General features: G+C 48.8%; 5 protein-coding genes across 5 annotated transcripts; 2 read left to right on the forward strand and 3 right to left on the reverse strand.

Annotated features, from left to right (window-relative positions):
* Positions 1–12: 12 nt before the first annotated feature.
* On the reverse strand, positions 13–3292 carry M430DRAFT_126401 (hypothetical protein). Its single transcript, XM_024861986.1, has 4 exons — positions 3255–3292; positions 3089–3202; positions 2099–3036; positions 13–2052 (listed from the first exon to the last, which is right to left on the reverse strand). Exons 1-4 carry the CDS (start codon positions 3261–3263, stop codon positions 210–212), a joined length of 2904 nt encoding a protein of 967 aa, XP_024718667.1. The 5' UTR covers positions 3264–3292; the 3' UTR covers positions 13–209.
* A 1572-nt stretch (positions 3293–4864) lies between these two features.
* Positions 4865–10057, forward strand: M430DRAFT_145106 (hypothetical protein). Its single transcript, XM_024862927.1, has 6 exons — positions 4865–5183; positions 5244–5381; positions 5456–7912; positions 8033–8384; positions 8436–9163; positions 9216–10057. The coding sequence occupies exons 1-6, from the start codon at positions 5163–5165 to the stop codon at positions 9669–9671; spliced, it is 4152 nt and encodes a 1383-aa protein (XP_024718668.1). The 5' UTR covers positions 4865–5162; the 3' UTR covers positions 9672–10057.
* A 789-nt stretch (positions 10058–10846) lies between these two features.
* On the reverse strand, positions 10847–11921 carry M430DRAFT_173858 (hypothetical protein). The gene is made up of 2 exons (XM_024863664.1): positions 11027–11921; positions 10847–10976 (listed from the first exon to the last, which is right to left on the reverse strand). The coding sequence occupies exon 1, from the start codon at positions 11818–11820 to the stop codon at positions 11029–11031; it is 792 nt and encodes a 263-aa protein (XP_024718669.1). The 5' UTR covers positions 11821–11921; the 3' UTR covers positions 10847–10976; positions 11027–11028.
* Positions 11922–12487: 566 nt separating this feature from the next.
* M430DRAFT_173862 (hypothetical protein) lies at positions 12488–13631 on the reverse strand. Its single transcript, XM_024863665.1, has 3 exons — positions 13492–13631; positions 13391–13441; positions 12488–13282 (listed from the first exon to the last, which is right to left on the reverse strand). Exons 1-3 carry the CDS (start codon positions 13548–13550, stop codon positions 12574–12576), a joined length of 819 nt encoding a protein of 272 aa, XP_024718670.1. The 5' UTR covers positions 13551–13631; the 3' UTR covers positions 12488–12573.
* Positions 13632–14311: 680 nt separating this feature from the next.
* On the forward strand, positions 14312–22850 carry M430DRAFT_173893 (hypothetical protein). Its single transcript, XM_024863667.1, has 14 exons — positions 14312–15104; positions 15154–15316; positions 15366–18078; positions 18126–18287; positions 18339–18489; positions 18539–18836; positions 18894–19113; positions 19162–19268; positions 19322–19548; positions 19596–20162; positions 20208–20259; positions 20308–22433; positions 22485–22541; positions 22590–22850. Exons 1-14 carry the CDS (start codon positions 14441–14443, stop codon positions 22694–22696), a joined length of 7614 nt encoding a protein of 2537 aa, XP_024718671.1. The 5' UTR covers positions 14312–14440; the 3' UTR covers positions 22697–22850.
* The last annotated feature ends 524 nt before the right edge of the window (positions 22851–23374 follow it).

The following is a 23374-nucleotide window of genomic DNA, read 5'->3' on the forward strand; positions in this document are numbered from 1 at the left end:
GAAGCCAGGTGACGGCTTCAGAAGGCCTTTTCGATTACAAAATCAATATCGATATTTTACAGAGTTGAGAAAAGTGTGAGAAGCCAGGTGACGGCTTCAGAAGGGCTCGGCGTGCAATGAGCTATGGGCATCTCAACCCATCTCCCATCCGCCACCCCCCCATATGAACAAGAACCACCACCGTGAGCGCAAAAAGGTATCATTGACTATTAAACAAACCTAACCTCATCAAACAGCCCGGCTCTAACCTGCACCATCGCTGCTAACTCCAACAGAAATTCCTGCAACACAATAACGTTCGTCAGCACATGGCTGACGCTCACCAGATCCTTCTCTTCCTTCCCCTCTCCATCTGGAGATCGTGGAGATGGTGGAGTACCGCTCCCATCCACCGTATCCTGCGGGCTAGCCTCGGTATTCCCCTCCGCCTCAGGGCTTCCCAGAGCCCTCAGATTAGGAAATGGGATGGGATGTAGTTCCCCCTTCCTAGTGGGTAAACCAACTCTCCTGGCAAGGATGCTTTGGTCAACAACTGCGAACGCTGCAGCTTGACTAGCCGGTACGCCTAGGGTTCCGAGTCTATCATCCGAATCTCCGAGATGACTCGTTGAGAAGGCCTCTGAGCTACTTCGAGAGGAGGCATCGCGACCCGTGGGGAATTGCGGCGGGGGAAGACCAGCAGCGCTGCGTGCAGGAGTCGCGGAACTGTAGTTGCCGCCGAGGCCACTACTGCGATCTTGGCTTCGGCGACCACGAGGTGAGTCTGAGCGAGAGGGCGTTCCGAGTTCTGGGAAGATTCGGTGGGCGAGAGAGTCGAACGGGTTCCGGGGAGGTGAGGCGGAGCGGGAGGGCGATTCGAAGCTAGAGCGGGGAGGGGCATGACGGACTCGAGGCGGTGTATCCGCTGTAGAGGACGCTGCTTGGAAGGCGTCCCTTCGTTGTTGGAGGAGATCATCGAAGCGTGGGATTTCATTGCGGTAGGTAGTAACTTGCTCGACTAGTATTTTCAGCTGTAATAGGAGAGGTGGAATGTTTGATTCGGTTAATTTGGGGGCCCGTCGTGCCCTTTTCAATGCTTTGAGTTGGGCCCTCTCTTGGATTTCGATTTCATCACTAAGACTGGCGAAAAACGCATCTCCAGCATCTTCGGCGTCTTTTTTCTCCTCTTTTATCTCCTCGTTTTTCTCCTCGTTTTTCTCCTCTTCTTCCTTCTCGTCCTCCTCATAGACATATTCCGAGAAATCGGGGAGCAACCAGCCATCAATACGCATATATCCACAGGTGGCTAAATCGACAATTGCTCCAGTAAGAGATAGATTAGTCTCCACAGAGTTTGTAAAAAAGGTCCCCAATATTGTAACAAAGGTTTTCAGCATGGGGTCTTCGGGTCGCAGTGTGTGTGGCCGGACATCCCGAGGCGCACCGGGAATCGTCGCTTGGGCTCCTGGTATTCTTGTAGTTCCACCAGATGACTTTGGTGCCACAAGGCCCATGGAGCATAGGTGGCTTTCCAACACGCCCATGATATCTTTGACATGATCTTCATAAGCTTCGTCAAAGTTTAAATCGCCACCAATGTCTCCAGCCAAAGAAAGTAAGAAGTCCATCTCCTTCTCGTGAGCACCGATCGTCCGTTGTGGTCCATCATCCATTACCAGGCTTGTCCAGAGAAGTGTTGTTACGGCATAACGATGATGCCGTCTCAAAATAACAGAAACGAGCTGTAGTGTCACAGATATAGTCTGTTGACTCTGGGACCTTAAGCTTCCTTGGATAAGATCAACCAGATTGAACAGAGCGGGAGTGGATGTTAACTCCTCATGAGACGCCATCATCGTTGCAAGGTCCATGGATTTTTGCCTCCTTGCAGCGCTAATAGATGTCATCAAGGTAGAAGAATTCGTGGTTGTGTCTGGTAAGGCAAGAAGGTAATGTAAAATAAGATGAATCATGTCAGGGTGGTCCAACGCTTCTAGAATTCTCCGAAGGTAAGTCAGGACTGCCACTGATGAACCCCCATCAACATCGGATGACTCCAAAAGTGAAGGGTATCTGATATATGTCAGTTGGTGTATCAATCGGCTGGAAGACGACTTACAGTAACTGCTGGAGAAAAATGACCTGAAAGTGCTCCAGGAGCGTCGATTTGACCTCAACAGACTTGCAATGATTGAGGACATCCTGCCAGAAAACCAAATGTGACAGAAAGGTTTCCATGTGGCCTTGAAACTCGGGTGAAGCTGAACTGACGATCTCCGAGGTCGTATTCGGATGTTGATAATCCGACAAAGCCAGAATTGGAGGCAGCTGGTCCGGGGGATGATCTATGACAAGTTTCCGGCTCAATTGGCTATACAAAGCCCCGAGACCTGTGGCCATCAACGTTGCCAGGTCGCTCTCAACTATCCATTGTTCCAAAGCCACGGAGTTTGATGCAGCCTCGATGATATACAAAAGGCCCGTCCTCGCAAAATCTCCTATCCTTCCCTCATGATGTATGTAGTCTATCAAAAGATAGAACAAAGGAAAGTCCTCTTTATGTGTTTTCCCCGTGAACTTCGCATGGGCATCTCTTTTCCTTGCTTCCGTATCATCTCCATGATCTTGTGCTGTAAACCAAGCGGGCAGAATCTCAGGGTCCAGCCTGATCTTCGTCGTGATATTGAAAGATAGTTCCACCACTTCGACTTCAGTATCCGAGCCTAATCGAATGCTATTTGCCCCGGTAATTCGGATCAATAGGTTCATCAGACTCTTCGAGAAGACCTCGTTCTCCACGAAATCCTCCTCCTCACTATCGATAAGAGTCGCAAATAGGGCCACTGCCTCTCGAATGATCCCTTCATTGTATGATGTCGTAGCAATCTTCCCTATCGGAATATAGATCTCCTTCGATGAGGCAAAGGTAATGCATGGGTGCGGTAGAGGCCGTCTCGACTCGTCGCTGAGAATAGATGTGAGGTCCTGGAGACAGTGTCGAATGTTCTCGGCCGCTTCGGAACTCCTCGAGAGGCTGACCGCCCCGCGCCAGATTGACTAGAGCTCGGGTTAGCAGAAGTAAGGCCCTTCTGAGGGCACATTCTCGTACCAGTAGCTGGCTGTATTCCCGCTTGAACCGTGCCAGACGCTTTTCGGGGTTGTTCGCGGAAGCTTTGTTCCCAGCCGGCGAGGCGAGGGAAGTGCCCGCTATCAAGCGTGACCACTATGACCGTCAGTAGATGCGGGGAGGCTTGCAATGCGGATTGAGATCTTACAAAGTCCATGGTTCTGCGGAAATCATCATCTTTCTTTTAGTGTCACATTGATCAACATCCAGCTGGAGAGCACCCAAGTACGGAGTAAAACGGCGCGTTCAGGCTTTCTGGCAGGGGTAGGTTTATCCGTGCACGGTTCTTTCTGCGGTCCGGTCTCTATGGAGACTGCGGGCCTCGCTTCGTAGCCTCACACCCCCTCTCGCCCCCCTTTTTCAGCTTTCAAGTTTCCACAAGCAAGACAAATCAGGATGATCGACTATATTTTTATCTTAGTCTATTCTGGTGTTCAGCTCAAGTAAAAAAAAAAGATATTCCTCCGGCTTGAAGGAAGCGAAGAAGCCTGACCATCCGCTTCTATAGAAGACGCTTGAATGACTTGTTGCAAGTTATTCATCCCTCATTCCCGGAGTATTTTCATACTCCGTAGAGCCTCAGCCGAATGACGTTCTCGGGGAATTTAGAATATCCTCGGGAGTTTCTAGTTTGTTTTGATCATATTAAGGCTCCAGCTAACAAAGGGTACAAGGAGTGTCACCAGCCTTGACAGCCGCTGAGACTAAAACTGCTAGTAAACAAACTCCACCCCGCAGATGCCCTTCAAAAGCCTGCCTTTAACAACCGCAAAAGCGCCCCCCAGTCCGGCCGTTGATTATCTGACTCGACTTGTCAAAAACATTTCACTCGACTTGTCAAAAACATTTCAAGGAACTTCCTATGTTCATTGCACTTGTCAAAGTCATCGACTTGGATTAGGATTGAGGGGTTTGTTTTTGAAATGTCAGCATTATATTTCGCGATTGCGGTTATCCACTTGTCAAGAGCTACTAATCCATGAACTATTGGTTTGTGTTGCATGTCATGCAGTAGTGTTGAGGGTCCTCTCTGGTCAGATTGGATAACGGAATGTTTTGCTTCAATAATACGATCTTATCGACAGCGCCCTATTGGAGAGTCCCACGGCCGGCAACAATATGAATCTTCCAGACCAAAATATGTGTACACGGAACGGCGAATACTGTGATTCTTGTTGTGGCGTGCTTCAACGCGTATTATATTCAAACTTCCCAACACTTCACAGTCTTACTAGAAAAAAGGGTTTGGTATTGAGCCGTTCTGACTGATACTTTGTGCTTGGTAGGGTCCAGCAACAACGTGACAGTACCCCCGGGGCTACAGGTCGTGTAAATATCAGTGATCGTAGGATGCTTTGAGAATGGGTGCATAGATTGTTCTTTGAAGAAAGAGATCACTTCTAAACCGGGAACACTGTAACTGAGGTCTCGGAATATAGAATATATAAATCCAGCCTTGCCTCTTAGATCGTTTTAAGGGTTCGACCCCGACAACAGTACACATCTCCTAGATCCAAATTCCAACTCGAATTCGAGCCTCAACTGATCTATGGCCAACTGCTTATTTTCTCTTAAATGCAAGAAATCCACACACTTCTCAAAGCTTGGATAGAATGAGCTGAGCATTACCGTCATAGTTACTCCCGTGCCGCAACCCCTGAGTTTGATGTTGCGAACAAAAGCGGGCCGCTGGTTGCCATGGCAACTGTCACAACAACTTTCCATCCAGTACGATCAACCAACACGCACCCATATCATATTTCTACCTCCATCAACACACTGTCGATCATCAGTGTCGTCTTCTTCTCTCGCGCAAGCATCTCGTTAGTTGTTGCTGCAATATCCGCGGCATCTCCCTCTCCAATCGTCATTATTTGTTTCTCGTCCACATTCGCTACTCCGTACACTGCGCGCAATTCGAACGTCCCCCCCGCGTGATATACGGCTATTCTCTCACACCAACACCACATCAAACGACAGCTACTCTAAGAATACTACATTAGTGTTCAGATCAACCTCCTGGTATCCTACGGGTACAGGTTGGGGATTTGACGAGATGGCGTCCCCTTCGCAGTCGGTGAGTGCTTGCACTGTTTACGTTGATGGGATGCCACAAGAAGTCTAATGTGTATATCAGGTTCATCCTCTACGCATCCAAAAGGGTACTCCATCAGCATCACCTTCAAAAATGCGAAGTTCTTTGCCACGACCTCTATCAGAACTCGCTCCAACGGAGAAGAGGAGAAACTCCCCCAGTTTTGATCAAACCACAAAGGTATGCACGCATTCTGAGAGACTCCAGTCGCACCCCATTTGAGGGAGGGATCAATGCTCATTCATGCACCGCAGAAGATAATCAGTGGGGGCTCGTCTCCCTTCCAGTCCTCTCCATTCAGTGTCTCCGAAAAAACAACGTCGCCCCGACTATTCTGGAAATCCCGCGACCCAACGACGCCAAACCGCTTAAACATCGAGAATGGCCCATTTGGTGGAAAGGAGACGTCACCATCGCTGACTCGAAGATCTTCTATTGAGAGACTTCAACGCGCATCACGCGTCAAGAATAGCAATATGTTCGCACGCGAACAAAAACAAGAGTATGATCCAGCATCTGTACCCGTTGTCGAGAGACCTCTCGCAAAACAAGTACACGGCAACGCATATGGAGGAGCCGGGCTTGAGGGGTTGCGAACTGCAGAACGTGCACGCCCATTTGGACACCAACGAACTGACAGTAAGACCAGTATCCCTGTGTACAATCCCACCAAATCTCCGCTCAAGACGGTCGCCAATGGAACACCATCACCAAGCAAGGACCAAGTTTCTCCTATGAAGTCTTCTATGTCATCAAGATCGTTCAACCCGAAGTCCAGCTCCGATGCCGACAATGCTATATGGTCAGAGGAGAATTCTGCCGACGAGCGGGAACTTCCTCCCGGTAGGAGTCTACACAGGCACGCAAAGAGCGTTACCTTTGATGCTGCCCCTCCTCAAATAAACGAATATGAAATGGCCACACCAGATACATCCTCAATTGGGACTGGCTCACGGGAAAACAGCTATGATTCCGAAGAAGAGGAAGATGAAGATAGTTACAACCGTGGAGATTCTGCAGACCAAGAAGATAGCTTCGATGCCTCGCTTGAGGATACAGACAAGACTCCAGTCGTTGGACCCGAAGATTGGAGGCATGCGAGCCCAGCTACGCACAGCAGTGGCATTGTGTCAGGATGCTTCGAAGATCCTTTTGATGATCCTGAAGGTAGTCCAATGCCCGATGCTCGTACCCGTGCAGACTCACTTAACTCCAATGGTGACCCTCGACCCCTGCCGCCATTGCCTGGTATGAACCGCAGAAGAGCCAACTCAAGTTCCGTAGTAGAGCGTGTTTCAAGCTCTCAGAGAAATCTCCCGTCTCCTCCAGATGCCGCTTTCATCAGTAAAGCAGACACCCATGACACAAGTAGTAGCCAAATGACACTGGAAGAAAGACTACGCTTAATGATGATTCAAGACGAAGAACCTCCGAAAGCCGTCGCCGAAGAACCAGGAGAACGTCGGACAAGTACATCCGAGCCCCGCGAGAGGAGCAGCCAGACCCCTGAGCACGAGCAGCCTATAGATATCTATGAAGACGAAGACGCTCTGGATGATCTTCCTGGCTTGGGCACCTACCAGTTGCCAGCTCGTATCTCACGAGAGTCTATATTACGCAAGGTTGATGGACACGAGACATTCTCGCAAGACTCGGATTACAACTTTTCGTCCCCGGGACCCAGCTCGAGCCCTGGACGTATTGTTTTGCCTGATCCCGACACTCCCATTCCATCGACTGAGGACCCATCGATTCTCGAGGAGGACAATGCAGATGATAGTGTCATAATTAAGGCCGAGCCCGATGACGATGATGAGGTAGATATTTATGCTATTGCTGAAATGTACCAGAGCTCACCGTCGAGGATGAGTGATTATGATGAGAATGAGGAGTCTGTCATACATCATGATGTCTCATCTGGAAATGTTCTAGAGAGCGAAGATTTGGATCCCACGGTCTCAAATCAGAGCCCTCAGCCGCAGTCAAATAATGACACGAAAGATGATGACCCATTGACTCCTCCAGATAGCGAGCCTTCAGCCAGCAACAGCTCTAATCCGGAGAAGGATGATACGAAGGATTCGCTTCCTGCGGCTTCCGATTTGAACAGCAATGACTTTCGGTCCAGTCTTCAAGCTTACATGTCGCCTTCTCCACCTCCATTGCCAAAGGATGCTGAGGAATTGAAGGAAAAGCGTATCTCCATGCAAGATGCTCACGAGTATCTACAGCGACCGGAAACTCCTAGACAGCGCCAAGAACCTACCTCAAAACCAGAGTACGACGGAACTGGCTGGGGCCCCGACGAGGAAGATGAAATTGATTCTGGAACTCCAGAGTCTGTTATTCATCACTCTATTACTCCCTCGCCGCCTCCTGCTTTACCTGTTATCGATGAGCAGATTGCGACAATCAAGTCATCAGCTGGTTCAAAGCTGAAGACCAGGCCATCTGCCACTCCCTCAGATATAGTAGCCATGCGCGAATTGAGACGACAAGTCAGTGGCGAGACACCATCTATCCCCCCAATTCCACAGCGACATCAGAATCGTCCCTCCCTCAGCATCGAACGTGAAACTAGTGAAGGAGGTGATGGTGAGACGATGGAAAGAAACTCAAGTTTCAAGAAAAAGAGTTTGACTCTAGACATTGGCAACGATCTCGGGTTGAGTCTTGACAAAGATTTCGACCGTGTCATTGAAGCCCAAAAGGTTGCGTTTAACCTATCTTCTTCACACCCGACCTTTTTCAATTCAGGCAAAGGACAAGCGTCCGACTCAAACGACGTCCTATTATGTGAATTCCATGCTAACATTACTCCACGAAAACAGCGCGGTTATCTGATGAGACAAAATACGAAAGTTGTTGTTGCAAGTAGTGATATTGACAAAGGCACACGCTCGGCAGGTAACTCACCAGTGAAGAAGGACCGTCCTCAATCCTGGACGGTTGAGCCTTGGAATGGCCAGACGCGTAGAGCCAGTGCTCGGAGTGCATCGGGCTCTCGTAAGAGGCCTGTGACGGGTCCAGTACCACCCCTGCCTGGTCAGGAAAGCAACGTAGCCGGACTGGGTATGGTGACGGAAGAATCAGGATCCACCGGTCAACCTGATAGTGGTGAAAGAGGAAGACTTTTTGTGAAGGTCATTGGTGTAAAGGATCTGGACTTGCCGTTGCCCAAGAGTAAGGCTAACCAACTATTTATGTGTTTTATCAGCAGCTAATTTTTGATAGATGAGCGAACTTGGTTCAGCCTCACCCTTGACAATGGTGTGCATTGTGTCACTACTGCCTGGCTTGAGCTCGGAAGAAATGCACCTATTGGCCAAGAATTTGAGCTTGTCGTGCCAAATGAACTTGAATTTCAATTGACACTCAATGCAAAGCTTGTTAAGCCACCACCAAAGCGTGTCGTCGAGTCTCCGACCAAGAAAGTACAGAAACCTTCGACTTTCAGCCGGGTTTTTACATCACCAAAGAAGCGCAAGGAGCTGGAAATGAAACAGAAGGAAGAAGAAGAGCGAATGGCATATCAAAGGGAACGCGATGCCCTGGTTAAGAGGTTATCATCACAACCTACAGCATGGGATCTCCTATCTCCTCTGGCGGCTGAGGATGGAAGCTTTGGACGATCTTATGTGTGCCTCAAGGATCATGAGGCACGCTGCTACGGGCGTCCTTACGTGGTTGATGTGGCATGCTTCAATGAGTGGGCGACAGAGGAAGCCAGTTCCTCGTCAAGCGCGAGAAGCAAGCGCGGGAGCACCCACGTCCAACGACGAGCTCCCTACAAAGTTGCCAAGCTCGAGCTGCAACTCCTGTTTGTGCCGAGACCCAAGGGCGCTACTGATGCTGATATGCCCAAGAGTCTAAATTCTTGCATCCGAGAGATGAAGGAAGCCGAGCTCGCAGTCTCTCGAACCTGGGAAGGCCATTTGAGTCAACAGGGTGGTGACTGTCCGGTAAGACACAGGTGCCCCGAACATTGATGACCTTTAGCTAATGTCGATGCAGTACTGGCGCCGCCGCTTCTTTAAACTCCAAGGATCTAGGCTCACAGCGTACCATGAATCGACTCGACAACCACGTGCGACGATAAATCTAGCCAATGCATGTAAACTCATTGATGATCGCCGAGCTCTTACCCAAAAGGAAACTAGTGGGAAGGGTGGCAAGCGTCGCAAGTCTGGTTTTGCAGAAGAGGAAGAAGGCTATATGTTCGTTGAAGAGGGATTCCGAATCCGCTTTAACAATGGTGAAGTGATTGATTTCTATGCTGACACCGGTGCCGACAAAGAAGGCTGGATGAAGGTTCTCGATGCATGTATTGGGAAAGAGGGCGATGCTTTAAAGAGCGGCTGGTGCGACCTGGTATTAAAGCGAGAAGAGAGCTTAAGGAGGCGGGCCGGACAAACCAATGGAGAGACTGGAAAGAGACCGCATCAGCGGACAAAGAGCATGATTGTCTGAATTGATTGATGACGGACAATCAGCTTATGATGGATCATGTCGCTATGGCTTTTATGATGCCTACGGCGTTCATCCATACCTTTTTTCTTTTTTTCGATCTTCTCCGGTATTCCGTCAGGCGTTACACGATTCGACATCATAATCTTACCTTCTCGCCCTGGTGGCTTTTATTTGCGATTGCATACAATCGTTTCGGTTGGATCGCTTTGTTGATTGGTTAGCGAGAGGGGACGAGAGTGTAGGAGTGTCTGAATGGATTGTCGTATGGGATGGGGCGTGTTGCGTTGGGGCGTAATACTTGCTCTGGCTGTTCTTGTTTGAGTTTAAGTGGACTGCTTTGTACCTCGGATGAGGAATGAGAATGGACAAATAATGGAAATAATGTCAAAACTTCTTCTCGTATTCGTGAGATGTGTGAGGCAAGTAATACGACTGAAAGGTCGCAGGAGGCCGCCCACAAGCGAGCCGATGATTAGATGATGGTAGAAAAGGTATCTCGCTGGTCTACGCTATTCAGCTACCATGGCAAACACTTCATAATTCTATTTTTCTTCATCAAAGTACACGAAACTTTTCTACCTATCTACAGTACTATATATATATATCAGAGGCCTGGTTGGTTGGATTTCCCGCAAAGTCTGCTTGCTACAACAAACAAACTTTCTTTTATCCTCTACCCAACAATCATCCCAAGGCTCGAAATTAATTACTTAGTTTCTTTCTTACTTCTCTAGGTGGAAATTGATTACTTTCTTTTCTGTACTGGATAATCGAAATATTGCATTGTTTTGTATATGTCTTTTGGCCAATTATATACTTTTTGGGGGGGGGGGGGGGGGGGGGGGGTTCCTCAATGAGCTCTTTCGGGACGTCTTGTAACCCAGCGAGCATTTCACAGATGCAAAACGAAAATCTGGTTATATTACGGGTCTCGAGTTCTAGAGTTTTATATTCATCTCATTCATGAATGCCTATCGTTATCTACGTCCCTCCACGCTGGACAAATAAGGCAGAAAGGAAAGCAAGAACCGTCCAATTCATGATCCAGCTCCATCCATCTGCGACAAAACGAAAAGAAGGTAGATGTAAGTAACATCTACCTCAATGCATGAACCGTCTAATCGTAAGCTGTGCCTTCTGCCTTCTTGCTCAGAATGTTGAGATATGCTTGGGTTCCGAAGGGTAGACGTTGTCTGTTGTATCCATCTAGAAAGAGACCCCCCAGCGCAATATGATTCGTTCTTGTAGCCGAGGAGATATGACTGTTTCACGACATGCAAGAAGAGATGAGACGTGATTGAAAGACTAGAAATTAATTAGCATGAGTCCTCGTAGAAGTGACTGACTGAGCTCACTCTTAGTTGGCCCACATGCTGTCCTTCAAGTATTTAACCCTAGGGTCTTTAGTCTTGGGTGATAGAGAGGGACTGCGTGCCCGAGTTGGTTGAGCCGGCGCCCAATGGACAGAGTCGAACAATGTAGGGCGTGGCACGGCTTCAACTGCAGCTACTTTGTTGAAGTTGAATGTAGTGGGAGCAACAAAGAGAGAGGGGCCACCCTGTAGAGGATTCGGAAACGTCGACAGAGATGATGCTACACTGAATCCCTGGGCAGCCGAGATCGTAGCAGCGGTGTGGAAGCGGCTACAGAATGATGGATCGTTCGGACCTGAATTCGCCGAAGTACCCTTCTGACGGGGACTCTGTTCAGTCTTAGGTTTCGCTAAGGAGTTATTCATGGGCGTCAGGGGTTGCATGCTGAGCTCGGGCGAGATTGGGGTATCCAACAAGCTTTGCGAACCCATGGCGATACCCGTGTTGGCTCTAGCATGCATGCCTTTATTGTCTCCGGTGGGAGCTGCACTGGGTTGAACTCCTGGAGTTGAGGTTGCTGTCTGAGCACGAGTCGAAGAGGAGAAAGTTTGACAAGTACCAGGCGCACTCTCAGAACCCGTAGTTGGGATAGGAGCATCGGAAGGGTCGTCGAGACGCAGGGCCCCAGTTTTGGCAATAATCTCCCTCAGACCAACCCCAGAAGAAGTATCGGATTGTACAGATCGAGTAGGGGAAGTAGACTCTGCTTGCTCCTGCGAACATGGGGAAGGCCGGGCGGCACTACCACGACCGGCGCTTGGCTTGGAGCCCGACATCGTGGATGGGATTTCTGCTGTTTTCTCGTCGAAGAGGGGAGGAGGGAGGATATCTGGAGCTCCGAGGAAACGGTTGATGAAGATTGACTCAAAGAGAAGGGTTCGAAGACAGCGTGGCTGGGAAGATGGATAGACGGAGATGTGGCATCAGAAGATGAGGTGGGGTGGATGGTAAGTCCAGGGTGGGCTCCTCGAGAGCTTGTTTATTCATGGAACTCATCCTTAGGGTTTGGCGCCCTGTTCCGGAACTCTATGGAACATGTGTCGACATTTTCCATCGAAACGAAATGTTTTTCGACGATGGAATCCGTCGGCCCTCGAGAGATTGCAATGTCGTCGATATTTACCGAAATGGGCAACCACTTTGGCTCCCAGGAACAACAGAACATACCAAACATCGCTGAGAATGCCAGACAATTCAAGGGCAACCGCATCAATCTGCCGAGAGATTGCAAAAGGCGAGGAAGAAAGAAGAGGAGACTAAGAGCTAATAGAAGGAATATGATATAAGAGTCGCCATATAGTTCTCGAAGAGGATAATGGTCCTTTACAGCATATCCGAAAATCCCCTCCATCTTCATGCATACCAAGCGTACACCTGATCAAAAGGCTCGATATCTAAAGCTGGCCACTGGCGTTGGAGCTTCGAGGTTGCTTAGGATTTTGCTATAGTTGAGTCATTCCTGGCATAGAAGATGCAGGTTGTAGGTTGCAAGTTGCAACCGCGACGAATCCCCCAAACGTTGAAAATCCTCAAGTCTGATTCTTCTTTGGTGCAGTAACAAATGTCTCGATTGCGTTGATCTTCACCGGCATATATGTCGACTGCTTCGCCTCGTGAAGCCAAGGAATCTCAATCTTCGGTACACATTGACGAATCAAATCTACGAGAGACTGAGAGTGCGGTGCCCCCTCCAAGAGACCAATGAAAGATACCCGGGGAAGTCCTAGAACCTCGCAAAGTCGGCCATCACTACCTTTTGGTAGCTGGACAAGCCTGGTTGCCGGCAATTCTGGGTACGCGAGAGAGGCTGTTGCTATGAGTTGCGGCAAATGAGTATGAAGAATTGCTGGCTGAGACGATCGAAGTACGAAGATAGCTGAGAAGTGAGCATCGACAGGAGCATACTCATCACTGTCGACAGCTACCTTTTTCGACGTCCCCACCTCTTGCTCTTCTTTCGAGCCAAGATCTTGCGAGGTTTCTCCAGCGTCGTCGCTTTTAGGAGGGATAGTATTTGGGGACTGGCATGGTTTCGCCTTCTGAGCCAAAGATTCAAGACTCCGAGTTATGGTGTTCAGCCCCACGGCAATAAAAGAGGAAATTTCCGGGGGAGGTGGGATGTCAGACTTTGTCGGGACTTCTTCTGATTTTGATTGCTGCCTCTTGCGTTTCTTACTCCTCTTGCCCTTGGATTTAACAATGTGGTTGGCACGATGTTGACCTATTGGAGAAAGCAGGCTACAGAGAAGAGTCTTGGTCAGGCTGAACCTATCAAACCCCACATGCTCATCTACACCATTGGAAGAGCTGGGATTTTCTTTCAAGTTGGGTTGGGTGTTCTCTCACCTGCAGAGGAGTTCCAGGATGTTGTCTTGATCCTGGGACGCTATTTGAGGCCTGAAAGAAATTAGTGTCTGCACCAATAAGACAGGAATCTTGAGACAGACCATGGAGCAGCCGTGAAAGGCGAATCAAGCTGGAAGAGGGTCTTTGGTTTTCGATCCATGAGGGAAAAGACAGAATTCAAGACCAAGAGCCCTTCAGCAGTTTCTTCTGCAGCTTGTCTCAAGGAAGACTCTTCTGTCAGTGAAGATGCACGTTCAGGTGGCGTCAAACAAAGCGCACAGAGGGGTTTGGAGAAGGGCCAGCTAGCGTTGTTGCCCTCAACTCTAATTGGGTCTAGCGGGCTCTGGCGACCGGTTGAGGTCTAACAGACTTTGTTGACTCGGACTAATAAGCTGGCTATGAGCGGCTCTGATTGATCTGATTTGATCTGGTTGACTCTGGTTGACGCAGCATCATTCGCGCCCCATCCCACGAAAAGATGTCACTTTCGTTAGCGCGCCGCTGCACGGACCCGCTTTGCTCGCGTAAAAAAAAAGTTCACCTGACAGGTGGCCACGTGACATCGCTTAGCCGGATGTTGTCGTGTTGCGGGGCTCTGCCAGGAGCTCTCTGGCCAAGTTCAGTCTTATCGATCAAAGCTTCCTGGGAATCTTAGCCCATCATCCAAACCCATCCTCTATCCTCTATTCACCCCTTCGACGCGTCCAGCCTTCTTCTTCGCCCTCTGCAGCTTGCCCTTCACGCATTCTCCAACGCCTCCACAGCCTTGGCCCCTGCACATCCCGCACTAAGGATTTAAATTTAAACAAAGAGCGCCCCGAGCCCACGCCTATGACGGTAGAGCTTCCCACGCTCCGTCTCCGTCTTGTCGCCTAAACTTCAACCTTCAAATAATCCTTGTCCCTCTGGCACGTCTGCATGGAAAACAACAGCAACCACCACATGCAATCCTTCTGGGGCTTGAGAGGCTTTTGAGCTTTCTGCTGCGGAGTAACCCGCTGGTGACGACACTCTCTGAAGCCCTTGTGAGCCTTTCGTTGCATTTGCCAGATGGACCCCAAAGCAGCAGAGTTGCCGCGAGAACGTGCGGCCTCCTCAGAGCCTTGCTCAACTCGATCAAATCCTTTTGACGACAACGAGCACTCCTCGAGGAAGCGCCAGAGAGTATCCCGCAGAGGCTCCCGGAGCAGATCTGTAGATACAGCTACAGCTTCCGATAGCACAGCACAGTCCATGCCTCTGTCAGAAGGAGGTAGCAAATCTGAGGCTGATCCTGCCCCGCCTCGAACCCCAACACGAAGTGGTCCTCATCCGGCTCCAGAGCCTACGTCCAGCAGAGTCACCATAAACCTCCGGACTGCCCGTCCACTCGAATCAATACCGTCGTCTCCTCCTTCTCCGACAACGCCCTCCAAGATGGCCTCTGATGGTGCAGACACAGGCATGAGAGTCAGTGTGGAATTAGAAAGCGATGCGCTATCCGCGAATCCAGCCATAGAGACGCCATCCTCTTCTCCTTCGGCCCCTGGGAGTCCAGAAATCGAAGTCCTAACTATACATGAGGACGATGAAGAATTTACCACGCGGAGCCCGCCGCTCGCAATCATCGACGAGGACGAATTGTTCGTCGATCCTTTTCTCCACTTCCCATACAATAATGATGGAGAGAGCCTGGTGGCTACGGTGAGGAGGCTGGTCCATTTTATTCAATATGGTATGTTCTCTTCATTCAAACTTCTCCTGAAACCGACTGATTCGCGTAGAACCTCTTGAGGAAGAGTCCAGTTTCTGCAGACTCCGCGATTGGATCGAGAGCTACCTGGCGTATACTCATGATCGCGTTGACACTTGGTACGAAACTTACAGCAAGTATCGTACGTTTTGGACGATTTTCCCCGAAGTAATATTCGCATTGAGTTGGCGCAGGTAAATTCCATATCTTCCAAGGTACTCAAGCTCCCACTAACTTGTCAAGTCGTTTTTTCGCGGACTTTCTAGAAGCTAGTCGAGAGGGACACCCAGCTCTGTCTGGGCTCCTGTTCCAATTCGCTCGTCTGACTGCTAGATTTGTGGCTATGGACGTCAGGACTCTCTCACGATATCTCAAAGAGAATAATAACGATGAAGGCCCTGATCTAGCGTCCCGTGGCTACCTGCAGGCATACAGCTATCTTCTCCGGAAGGATGAGCAATCTCATATCGGCAGAAATCTGGAGGCCCATTACCATTGGGTTTGGGAGGAGGAGGTTGCCTTATTGACAAACGCCTTCCAAACCGCCGGTGGATCCCTTCCAACATTGATCAAGCTTGCAGAAGGACAGCTCAGGTTGACATCTCAGAATCCAAAGATTATTGATAACTTGAGCGAGCCCTGTCGACTTGTCGCCAAGGTGCTATCTGATGCTGCGACCATTCTCGGGGAAAGCGGTCAGCACCGCAGACAGTCCATTGAGGCTGCCCGGCAGCAGCTAACTCAAGGATATGACTTCTTTGGGGTTATGTCTGCCGGCCTGGAAAAGATCATCGAGAAGCAAGTAACCTTTCTCACACCCGACTCGGCCATTACACTGGTCCTTAGCTTGGCAAACATTCTGTACAGCACCTTGCTTCATGATAACAGCGCAACTCGCGAACTGCTTGCAGCTAAACGTGGGGAGTATCCCGATATTCAGACGAAATATTTCCCGAAAATAATCTCGCTCGAATGGAAATTCACGATACTGAAGAGACTCATTACATCGGCGCAGATGCAATTACGTGTTGTTGGCGTCACTACCATGTGTGGTGATCTGCTATCATTACACGGAGCTCACAAGGGAAATGATCCGTCACAGAACCCAATACTCCTCTACTTTGCGGATTTCGTGATTCGAAACAAGATCGTAGAGTACCTTGTTGGAATCGCATCCCACCCTGAGATCATCAATGAAAGCAACAACATACTTGGCTTTTTGATTGTCACAAATACCTTCAAGCAGTCCCAAGCTTCCACTATCTGGCAGACAGTGACAACCAGCCAAGATCCTAGAGTTGTAGAAGCTATTCTCAGAATGCTCAAACGCTGCCTGAATTTACAGAAGTACGAAGACCTCCTTTTCCTTTGCGAGAAGGTCAAGTCGCTCCCTATTGAGGCATTCACGGCCACAATGAGGGACTTCTGCGAGGAATTGTTCAGAACACTCGTGAGTAAAGCAGCTTGCGACGGGATTCAGTATGTTGATGCACCACCGTACGAGTTGTGCGTCAGGCTCATCCGTGAGTCGTCGATGACTACGCCCGAATCGCCGGTCGGATATCCTGATATTCAGAACTTTGCAGCTGGACGCTTCCGGGAGCTCCTTGCGCACGGCCCAAATGGCCGGATTCGTGAAGAGATTTATCTTGAATGCATATCGGATGTGTCAGACAGAACTGCTACTGCCCCTGGGAGTATTTGTGTCATCAATGCGCTTTTACGACAGAACATGGGGACCGATCTTCATACCTTGACGACTGAGCATGGTCTCACGCAGTTGGTCATCCAAGAGCTTGAATCTACTATCGCGGAGGATCGGCATTCATCAAATCCATCCATCAGAAACAGCCCGGCTAGTCAGGCACGCCGCGAACTTCTGCTTACTATCATCATATATGAGCCAGGCACTATCTCACCAGAGCTTGGCACAAAACTCTGGAATCTACTCGTGGGTAGTGAATCCAGGAGTGTCATTGATCGCAACACGTGGTGGCAGATTCTGAATAGCGCAATGAAGAAGTCCCCCTCGGAGAATGTATTCATCACTGCTTGTTTTAAGGATCATCTTCCGACGCTTCCTCCTGATTGTTTTACCATTGGAGCGCTAGACTTTGCTAGGGAGGCCATCGCCTCTTGGCTCGAAGCCTCCTCCCAAGATTCTGTCGACGAAGATCGAGAATTTGAATCTCTTGCCCTCGAGCAGCTTTGGCGCATGATCTTGACGGCGCCACCAAATACTATTGACGCACAAGCTATACACATATTGGTAGAGGTCTACGTAGAAAGCGGTCTCATCCTATCCTTGCCTCGTGCAAAGGCGCGCAGCATCCACCTAGCACTTGTTGATCGTTGTTTAAAACAATTGGCAGGCGCAGCAACTAAGCTCAAGTCGTTCGACCAGAACAGCGTATCCAGTGGGGAAGAGAAGGGTATGGTACTGGTCGCTTCCGAAAACGAATTTCAAGAGCAGGAAATGATCTTCGCGCGTTCGTTGGCCGTTCTACGGGAGTTCTTAAAAACTTATCAGACCAAGCCACAGTTTGCTACACCAAAGTCTAGGTCTCCCTTGTCCGACGCTTCGAGTGCCTTGGAGGGTGACCCGTTGGAGGTCAGGTTTCAATCTTTTGATGGTGATAAGCACACCGAAGTGATGAGTTTGACTCTTGGAAAGCGCAATACGGCAGCATTTTTATTCGCAAGCCTTCAGAAAGCTACGGGCTTCAAGAATTTCAAGGTCTTTTATGGCGGCAAGGGATTCGATCCTGACGAGGTGGACCTCTGCAAGTCATTAGAAGAGTTAAATTTCAACGGTCTTGTCTTGGTGCAACGACGGGATGAGGAAGATGGCCCGGGCCATACATCGGGTTCCAAAACCAGTCTCGAACTGGAGGTCACCAAACACTTGGATGAGTTATGGAGCTACCTTGGTATGCATGAGAAGGTGGCTCAAGAGGTATAAACCATTCTAGTAGTTATTGGACGCATCTGACAAGACTCCAGATTTACTATTTTCTCATTAAATTCCCCGTATATGACCGTTTGCTGGCAGACTTTGATTCTGAGGCAATATCTTACTCGGAGGTGTTCCCCCAAGGTCAGCCGTTCAAGTCTCTGTACGCCATATATGCTCTTCGAGAATATATCAGGGTGCAGTCACAAAAAGTAGGTGCTCAAACAGGTTAAATTGAAGGATGCAAGCTAACTCGAGGGAAGGGGACTGTCAATGGTGGTGCACTAACAAGAGCAACTTCTTTAATTGTCGCAGCAATATCCAATCCAGATGTACTCGACCACTGTTCGGGTGCCGAATTGAAAGATTGCCTTGCTCTTCATCTTATTGACTGTTTTGTCGTTTTTCTGAGAGGTGAGCTATTGTCTCCCTTAATCCAGTAATCCTTGCTGATTCGATATAGAACCAATACTTCCTCCATCTGTTGCTTCACTCCTGAATGATACCCTTCTCAAACGCCTTCTGCAATTACTGTACAGCGTCAAGTCTGTTGCGGCTTCACAGAACTCTGTTCATTTGACTTGGAGATGCTTTGAGGCCCTCCTCGAAGCATCTCTTCAAAATTCAGCGTTTTGGTCCTCGTTCAAGTCGCACCTGGCAAGCACTGCACTTCTAAAAGACCTCCTTCTTGAAGACCCTCGTGTGATTATCAGGAAGAGCGTTGCGAAACTAATCACGACGAAGTGTACCTTCAGTCCCAGGTAAGTCTCCTTCCATCTATAACTGCCTAAAAATTCGAAGACTAATCTATCCCCTAGTCTCGCATGCGTCTCGACGACGGACTTTGCTACAGCATTTTGGCCCATGGTAGCTACTTTGATCCCAATGACAGCTCACCACCCACAGCAGTGTGAGGAAACGTTGTCCTTGGCTCTCACGTTGTTTAAGAAACTGGCAGAGACTTCACTCGAGTTTATTAGTCTCGATGACGTTATCAGGCAATGGGGCTCGTTGCTTCTTTCCCATAATTCCAAAGAAGTAGCAATTTCCACTCCTTGTCTTCGTATCAAGCTGATTAGTTTTCAGAATGTTGGTCACCCAGAGAGCATTGATATGGTCGCTCAGGGTCTGGCAAAGCTCTGCCATACAGCGGCATCCTTCGCAAAAGCTTCCCAGCAACCTTTAACCTGCAGGTATACAATTTTCTACCTCATTGTACCATCACTCATTAATGACAATCTTTTAGTGCGATCGGAGCCGATCTGTTTCGGAAGCACCTTTTCCCCGACCTTTCACTCGATAATACTGATGACAATGATCGCGTCATTGTACCGAGGATACCCTTGCTGAACACCACAACCCGTCACGTAATTTCCGAGACGATATTCCACCTGGTGAAAGATGATGAGGCGCAGTATAAGAATATATTGCTGCTGTTATCAACTCTTGTACCTTACGAACTGACCGACGAAGGTTAGGTGTTTTGCCCTTAGTCTCTGATCTATGCTGACATATGACAGGGCCTTATGTTTACGAACTGCCTTTTATCTTCGAGAGAAGTAAATCTGTTCGATCACCCACTGGCTACGTTGGACTTAGAAACCTCTCTAACACCTGTTATCTTAATTCTTTGTTCACGCAGCTCTTCATGAATATCCCTTTCAGAGAATTCATGTTGACCGCGCATGTTGCAGATGGCGGTGCCTCACAGAAGCTATTATCCGAAACTCAGAACTTATTCAGCTATATGCAGAATAGTCTCAGGAGATTTGTTGACCCTGCAAACCTCGCCGCCTCTATCCGGACTTACGAAGAGACCAATATCGACGTGAGTATCCAGATGGATGTGGATGAATTCTACAACCTCCTCTTTGATCGCTGGGAGAGTCAGATTCTAGCACCCGACGCCAAAAGACAATTTCGATCCTTCTATGGTGGCCAGCTCGTACAGCAAGTGAAATCCAAGGAATGTGCGCACATTTCTGAACGTCTGGAACCATTTTCCGCTATTCAGTGCGACATCAAAGGCAAGAGCTGCCTCCAGGAAAGCCTTCAAGCTTATGTAGACGGCGAGATCATGGAAGGAGGTTAGTAGTCTTTGAGTCCTTCGGAATCCTACGCTAACCTTTCAGACAATAAATACAAGTGCTCAACATGTGATCGTCATGTGGATGCGGTCAAAAGGTATGCATATGACATGCCAAGCAATTACCCTAATTAACCATTTTCTAGAGCATGTCTTAAGGACATCCCGGATAACTTGATCTTCCATTTGAAGAGATTCGATTTTAACCTGCGTACCCTCCAACGAAGTAAGATCAACGACTACTTCTCATTTCCGGAGAAGATAGACATGCGGCCTTATAAGGTCGAACATCTAATGGACAATCCCGATGGGTCTGCCGAAGATGTGTTTGAATTAGTAGGGATCCTTGTTCACTCTGGCACCGCAGAGTCGGGTCATTACTATTCGTATATTCGAGAGCGACCTTCGAACAGTGACAAAGAGAATTGGGTTGAGTTCAACGATGACAGCGTGACCCCCTGGGATCCTAAGTGTATGGAAAGCGCCTGCTTTGGAGGCATCGACTACCGTGGGCCAGTCGATAACGTCAACATGCAGTATGACAAGAGCTACAGCGCATATATGTTGTTCTATCAGAGATCATCAGTTCTTGCGACACAGCAACAGGCATTGGAACACTCGGGAGTTACCAGTCCCATCCGTCTACCGATCTCCCCACGAATTTCCAATCACATTGCGATGGAGAACGAGCTTCTGATGCGCAAGTACTGCTTGTATGACCCGTCCCACACCGCTTTCGTTACCAAAATGCTTGCAAACATGAAGCAGATCAATAAGGGCCGCTGCTCTGATTCCCATAGCCTGGAGAAGCTTGCCCTAACCGTATCCCTGAATCATCTTGACCAGGTAATTGGGCGAACTAAAGACCTTCCAGACTTCCAAAACTTCATGCTGGGGGTAAGACAGATTTGCCACAGCTGCGCGGAATGTAGCAGAGATTTTCTCGAATGGTTTTGTGATCGCCCCGACACTCTTCGCCACCTTCTTGTGCGGAATCCGGATGCCTTGGTTCGCAGTGAGATGGCTTCATCCATCAATTTTGCACTCGTCAAAGTCAAAACAGATGCCGCGTATGCTTATGGACTCGGCGATGATGAGGATAGTATCGATGGCTTGGACGCATGCGAAGACCCTCGGCTGCTCCAGAGAGTGGTGAGAACAATCACCAGGCTGTGGGATATTTTCCACACGAACTGCAGAGCTTGGCCAGAGTACTTCGGTCTTCTGTCATGCATTGCCAATCTAGGAGAGCATGAATCAGTTCTACTTCTGGATGCGGGATTTCTTCGCAAAACGTTAGAGGTCATCAGCGCAGACAATCTGCTGCCTCTTTCGAACCAGTATCAACGTATGATAAGCATTATATCAAAGCGGATCGCCACTAGACCGGTTTCGTACGAGTCCGTGATTAGTCTTCTTCACCGACTAATCGAAACCTGTGACTTGTCCCTTGAATCAATCCCGGACAATGATGAGCGCCTGGAGTCGTCTCTGAATGGTGGCGCAATCCCTCTCACCCATACCGAAAGGCATCTTCTGATGCAGCATTGGACTAGAGGGCAAGCCCATATCCTCACCGAAAAGTTGCTACAGATCCATCAGAATCACAGTGCGACACGCGATATCCTCATCATACTCCTGCATTGTTCAGAAAGTCTGGACCACTATATTTTCCAAGCCATCATTCACGGTATCAGGAGAGGTTCGGCATCTATACCTTGCGGTCCATTCCTCAGAGCAGCAATTCTCTATTGCGAGCATTCGGAGGAGCCACAGGCTATTGCAACTATGGTATTGCATGTTACAAAGGTTGCCAGTCGTATTGAAAACATCGAAGGCAAGGAGTTTCTTCAGTTCTACAAAGACGTTGTCAATTTGGAGGACAACAAAAACGACATCCCAAGAGAGGAGATAATCAAGATATGTCTAGAGCAGGTACCCAGCTGGGCTCCTGGGCTTCTCAACTGCTACGACGGCTCGGTGCGTGAAGGCACGGAAGCTTTTCTCGCGGAAATCCTCCTCCGATACGGCCCTCAGGTAGAACTTGGAACTTCTGCAGCAGAAGTAGAAAAGGCAAATACGATTCTTCAGGTCGCACAAAAGTTAGGAGTTGCTTGTCTCGACTACTTGAACGAGGTTTATGTCAGGCTGCGGCAGCCAGCTGTGAGAGCAAGTTTGGAAAGCATTCTAAACGTGATTGCCACTTGCACGACTTACTTCGACGAAGAAGCCAGGGATCCCCTTACTCGACGATTCTTCGAGATGAGATCAAGTAAGTATTGGCTACAGTGGACCCCAAGCAAGTTAACTAACAGTTCGATAGCCGTTCTCCCTGCTCTAAAAAGATTTACAGTCGAGGAAGTTGACGAGGAAGTATCCGGTATGTCTGATACGTCGTTCAATAGTAGTAGATACTAATGAAGAACAGATTGGGATGGTTCAGAAGGAGAGTACGGATCGTCTGAGCCCATGGACAGTATTGCAGAATTCTGTGGAGCTGTTAACGATGACCTGGATACCGACGTACAGCTCTAAGCTGGATGACTTTACGAATTTCCGAATCATTGCGTCATCCTTTGTTGTTCTTTTTTTTGGCGATGGCTGGCGTAACAAGCGGAATGGGAATGGGAAGCCAATAAAATGCAGGATGCACGGGTTGGCGCACAAGGCGTAAAGATAATATCACCTCGAGCGGATAAACTGTACATGGGTTCGGATACCGCTCGTTTTTGCGCGTTTTATTCTTCGTCTCCTGGGGATCCATTAAGATTGGCATATGGATTGACACGCCAACATGTGGGCTGTGGGCTGTGGACTGTGGGCTCTGATCGATCCTTCCTAGATGGCGTTATCTTTTGCTTCGTGTGGTCGACTGGCTAGTATTACACGGAAGCAAATTTACAGGGAATTGGAAAATAGACGTCGCAAAAGTGCTCTGCGGGATAGAGCCTTTGTGTTAATCGTAGATTTCAAGCTGATATTATTCCAAACAGGTCTCTTCTCTTGCCCTTGTCGGTCATGGACTTTTTCGCCCGGCCATCTCCTTTTACTCACCCTCTGTGACAGACAAGCCCCTATTACATGGCTGACCATTCTCTGCTATGGCTATCGTCGCCTCTCCATTGAGTTCCACCCGCCCACAAAATGGAGCAGTATCATAGCTAGATTGGAGAGGTACTTCCATGGCTGTCTGAAGGGATTATAAGGAGGACT

The sequence above is a fragment of the Amorphotheca resinae genome (genome assembly GCF_003019875.1).
Source record: "Amorphotheca resinae ATCC 22711 unplaced genomic scaffold M430scaffold_10, whole genome shotgun sequence".
Taxonomy (NCBI): domain Eukaryota; kingdom Fungi; phylum Ascomycota; class Leotiomycetes; order Helotiales; family Amorphothecaceae; genus Amorphotheca; species Amorphotheca resinae.

Excerpts from the sequence above, each read along its gene's own strand:
- M430DRAFT_126401 (XM_024861986.1), bottom strand. Across the intron at positions 3,037-3,088 it reads GGGAATACAGCCAGCTACTG|TCAATCTGGCGCGGGGCGGT; the intron begins GTACGAGAATGT and ends CCCGAGCTCTAG. Across the intron at positions 2,053-2,098 it reads ATTTTTCTCCAGCAGTTACT|ATACCCTTCACTTTTGGAGT; the intron begins GTAAGTCGTCTT and ends GACATATATCAG.
- M430DRAFT_173893 (XM_024863667.1), top strand. The coding sequence starts at position 14,441 with ATGGACCCCAAAGCAGCAGAGTTGCCGCGAGAACGTGCGGCCTCCTCA. Across the intron at positions 20,163-20,207 it reads CGGCGAGATCATGGAAGGAG|ACAATAAATACAAGTGCTCA; the intron begins GTTAGTAGTCTT and ends CTAACCTTTCAG. Across the intron at positions 22,434-22,484 it reads ATTCTTCGAGATGAGATCAA|CCGTTCTCCCTGCTCTAAAA; the intron begins GTAAGTATTGGC and ends ACAGTTCGATAG.
- M430DRAFT_145106 (XM_024862927.1), top strand. The coding sequence starts at position 5,163 with ATGGCGTCCCCTTCGCAGTCG. Across the intron at positions 5,382-5,455 it reads GTTTTGATCAAACCACAAAG|AAGATAATCAGTGGGGGCTC; the intron begins GTATGCACGCAT and ends CATGCACCGCAG. Across the intron at positions 8,385-8,435 it reads GGACTTGCCGTTGCCCAAGA|ATGAGCGAACTTGGTTCAGC; the intron begins GTAAGGCTAACC and ends AATTTTTGATAG.
- M430DRAFT_173862 (XM_024863665.1), bottom strand. The coding sequence starts at position 13,550 with ATGGATCGAAAACCAAAGACCCTCTTCCAGCTTGATTCGCCTTTCACG. Across the intron at positions 13,442-13,491 it reads CCTTTCACGGCTGCTCCATG|GCCTCAAATAGCGTCCCAGG; the intron begins GTCTGTCTCAAG and ends AATTTCTTTCAG. Across the intron at positions 13,283-13,390 it reads ATCCTGGAACTCCTCTGCAG|CCTGCTTTCTCCAATAGGTC; the intron begins GTGAGAGAACAC and ends TCTTCTCTGTAG.
- M430DRAFT_173858 (XM_024863664.1), bottom strand. The coding sequence starts at position 11,820 with ATGTCGGGCTCCAAGCCAAGCGCCGGTCGTGGTAGTGCCGCCCGGCCT.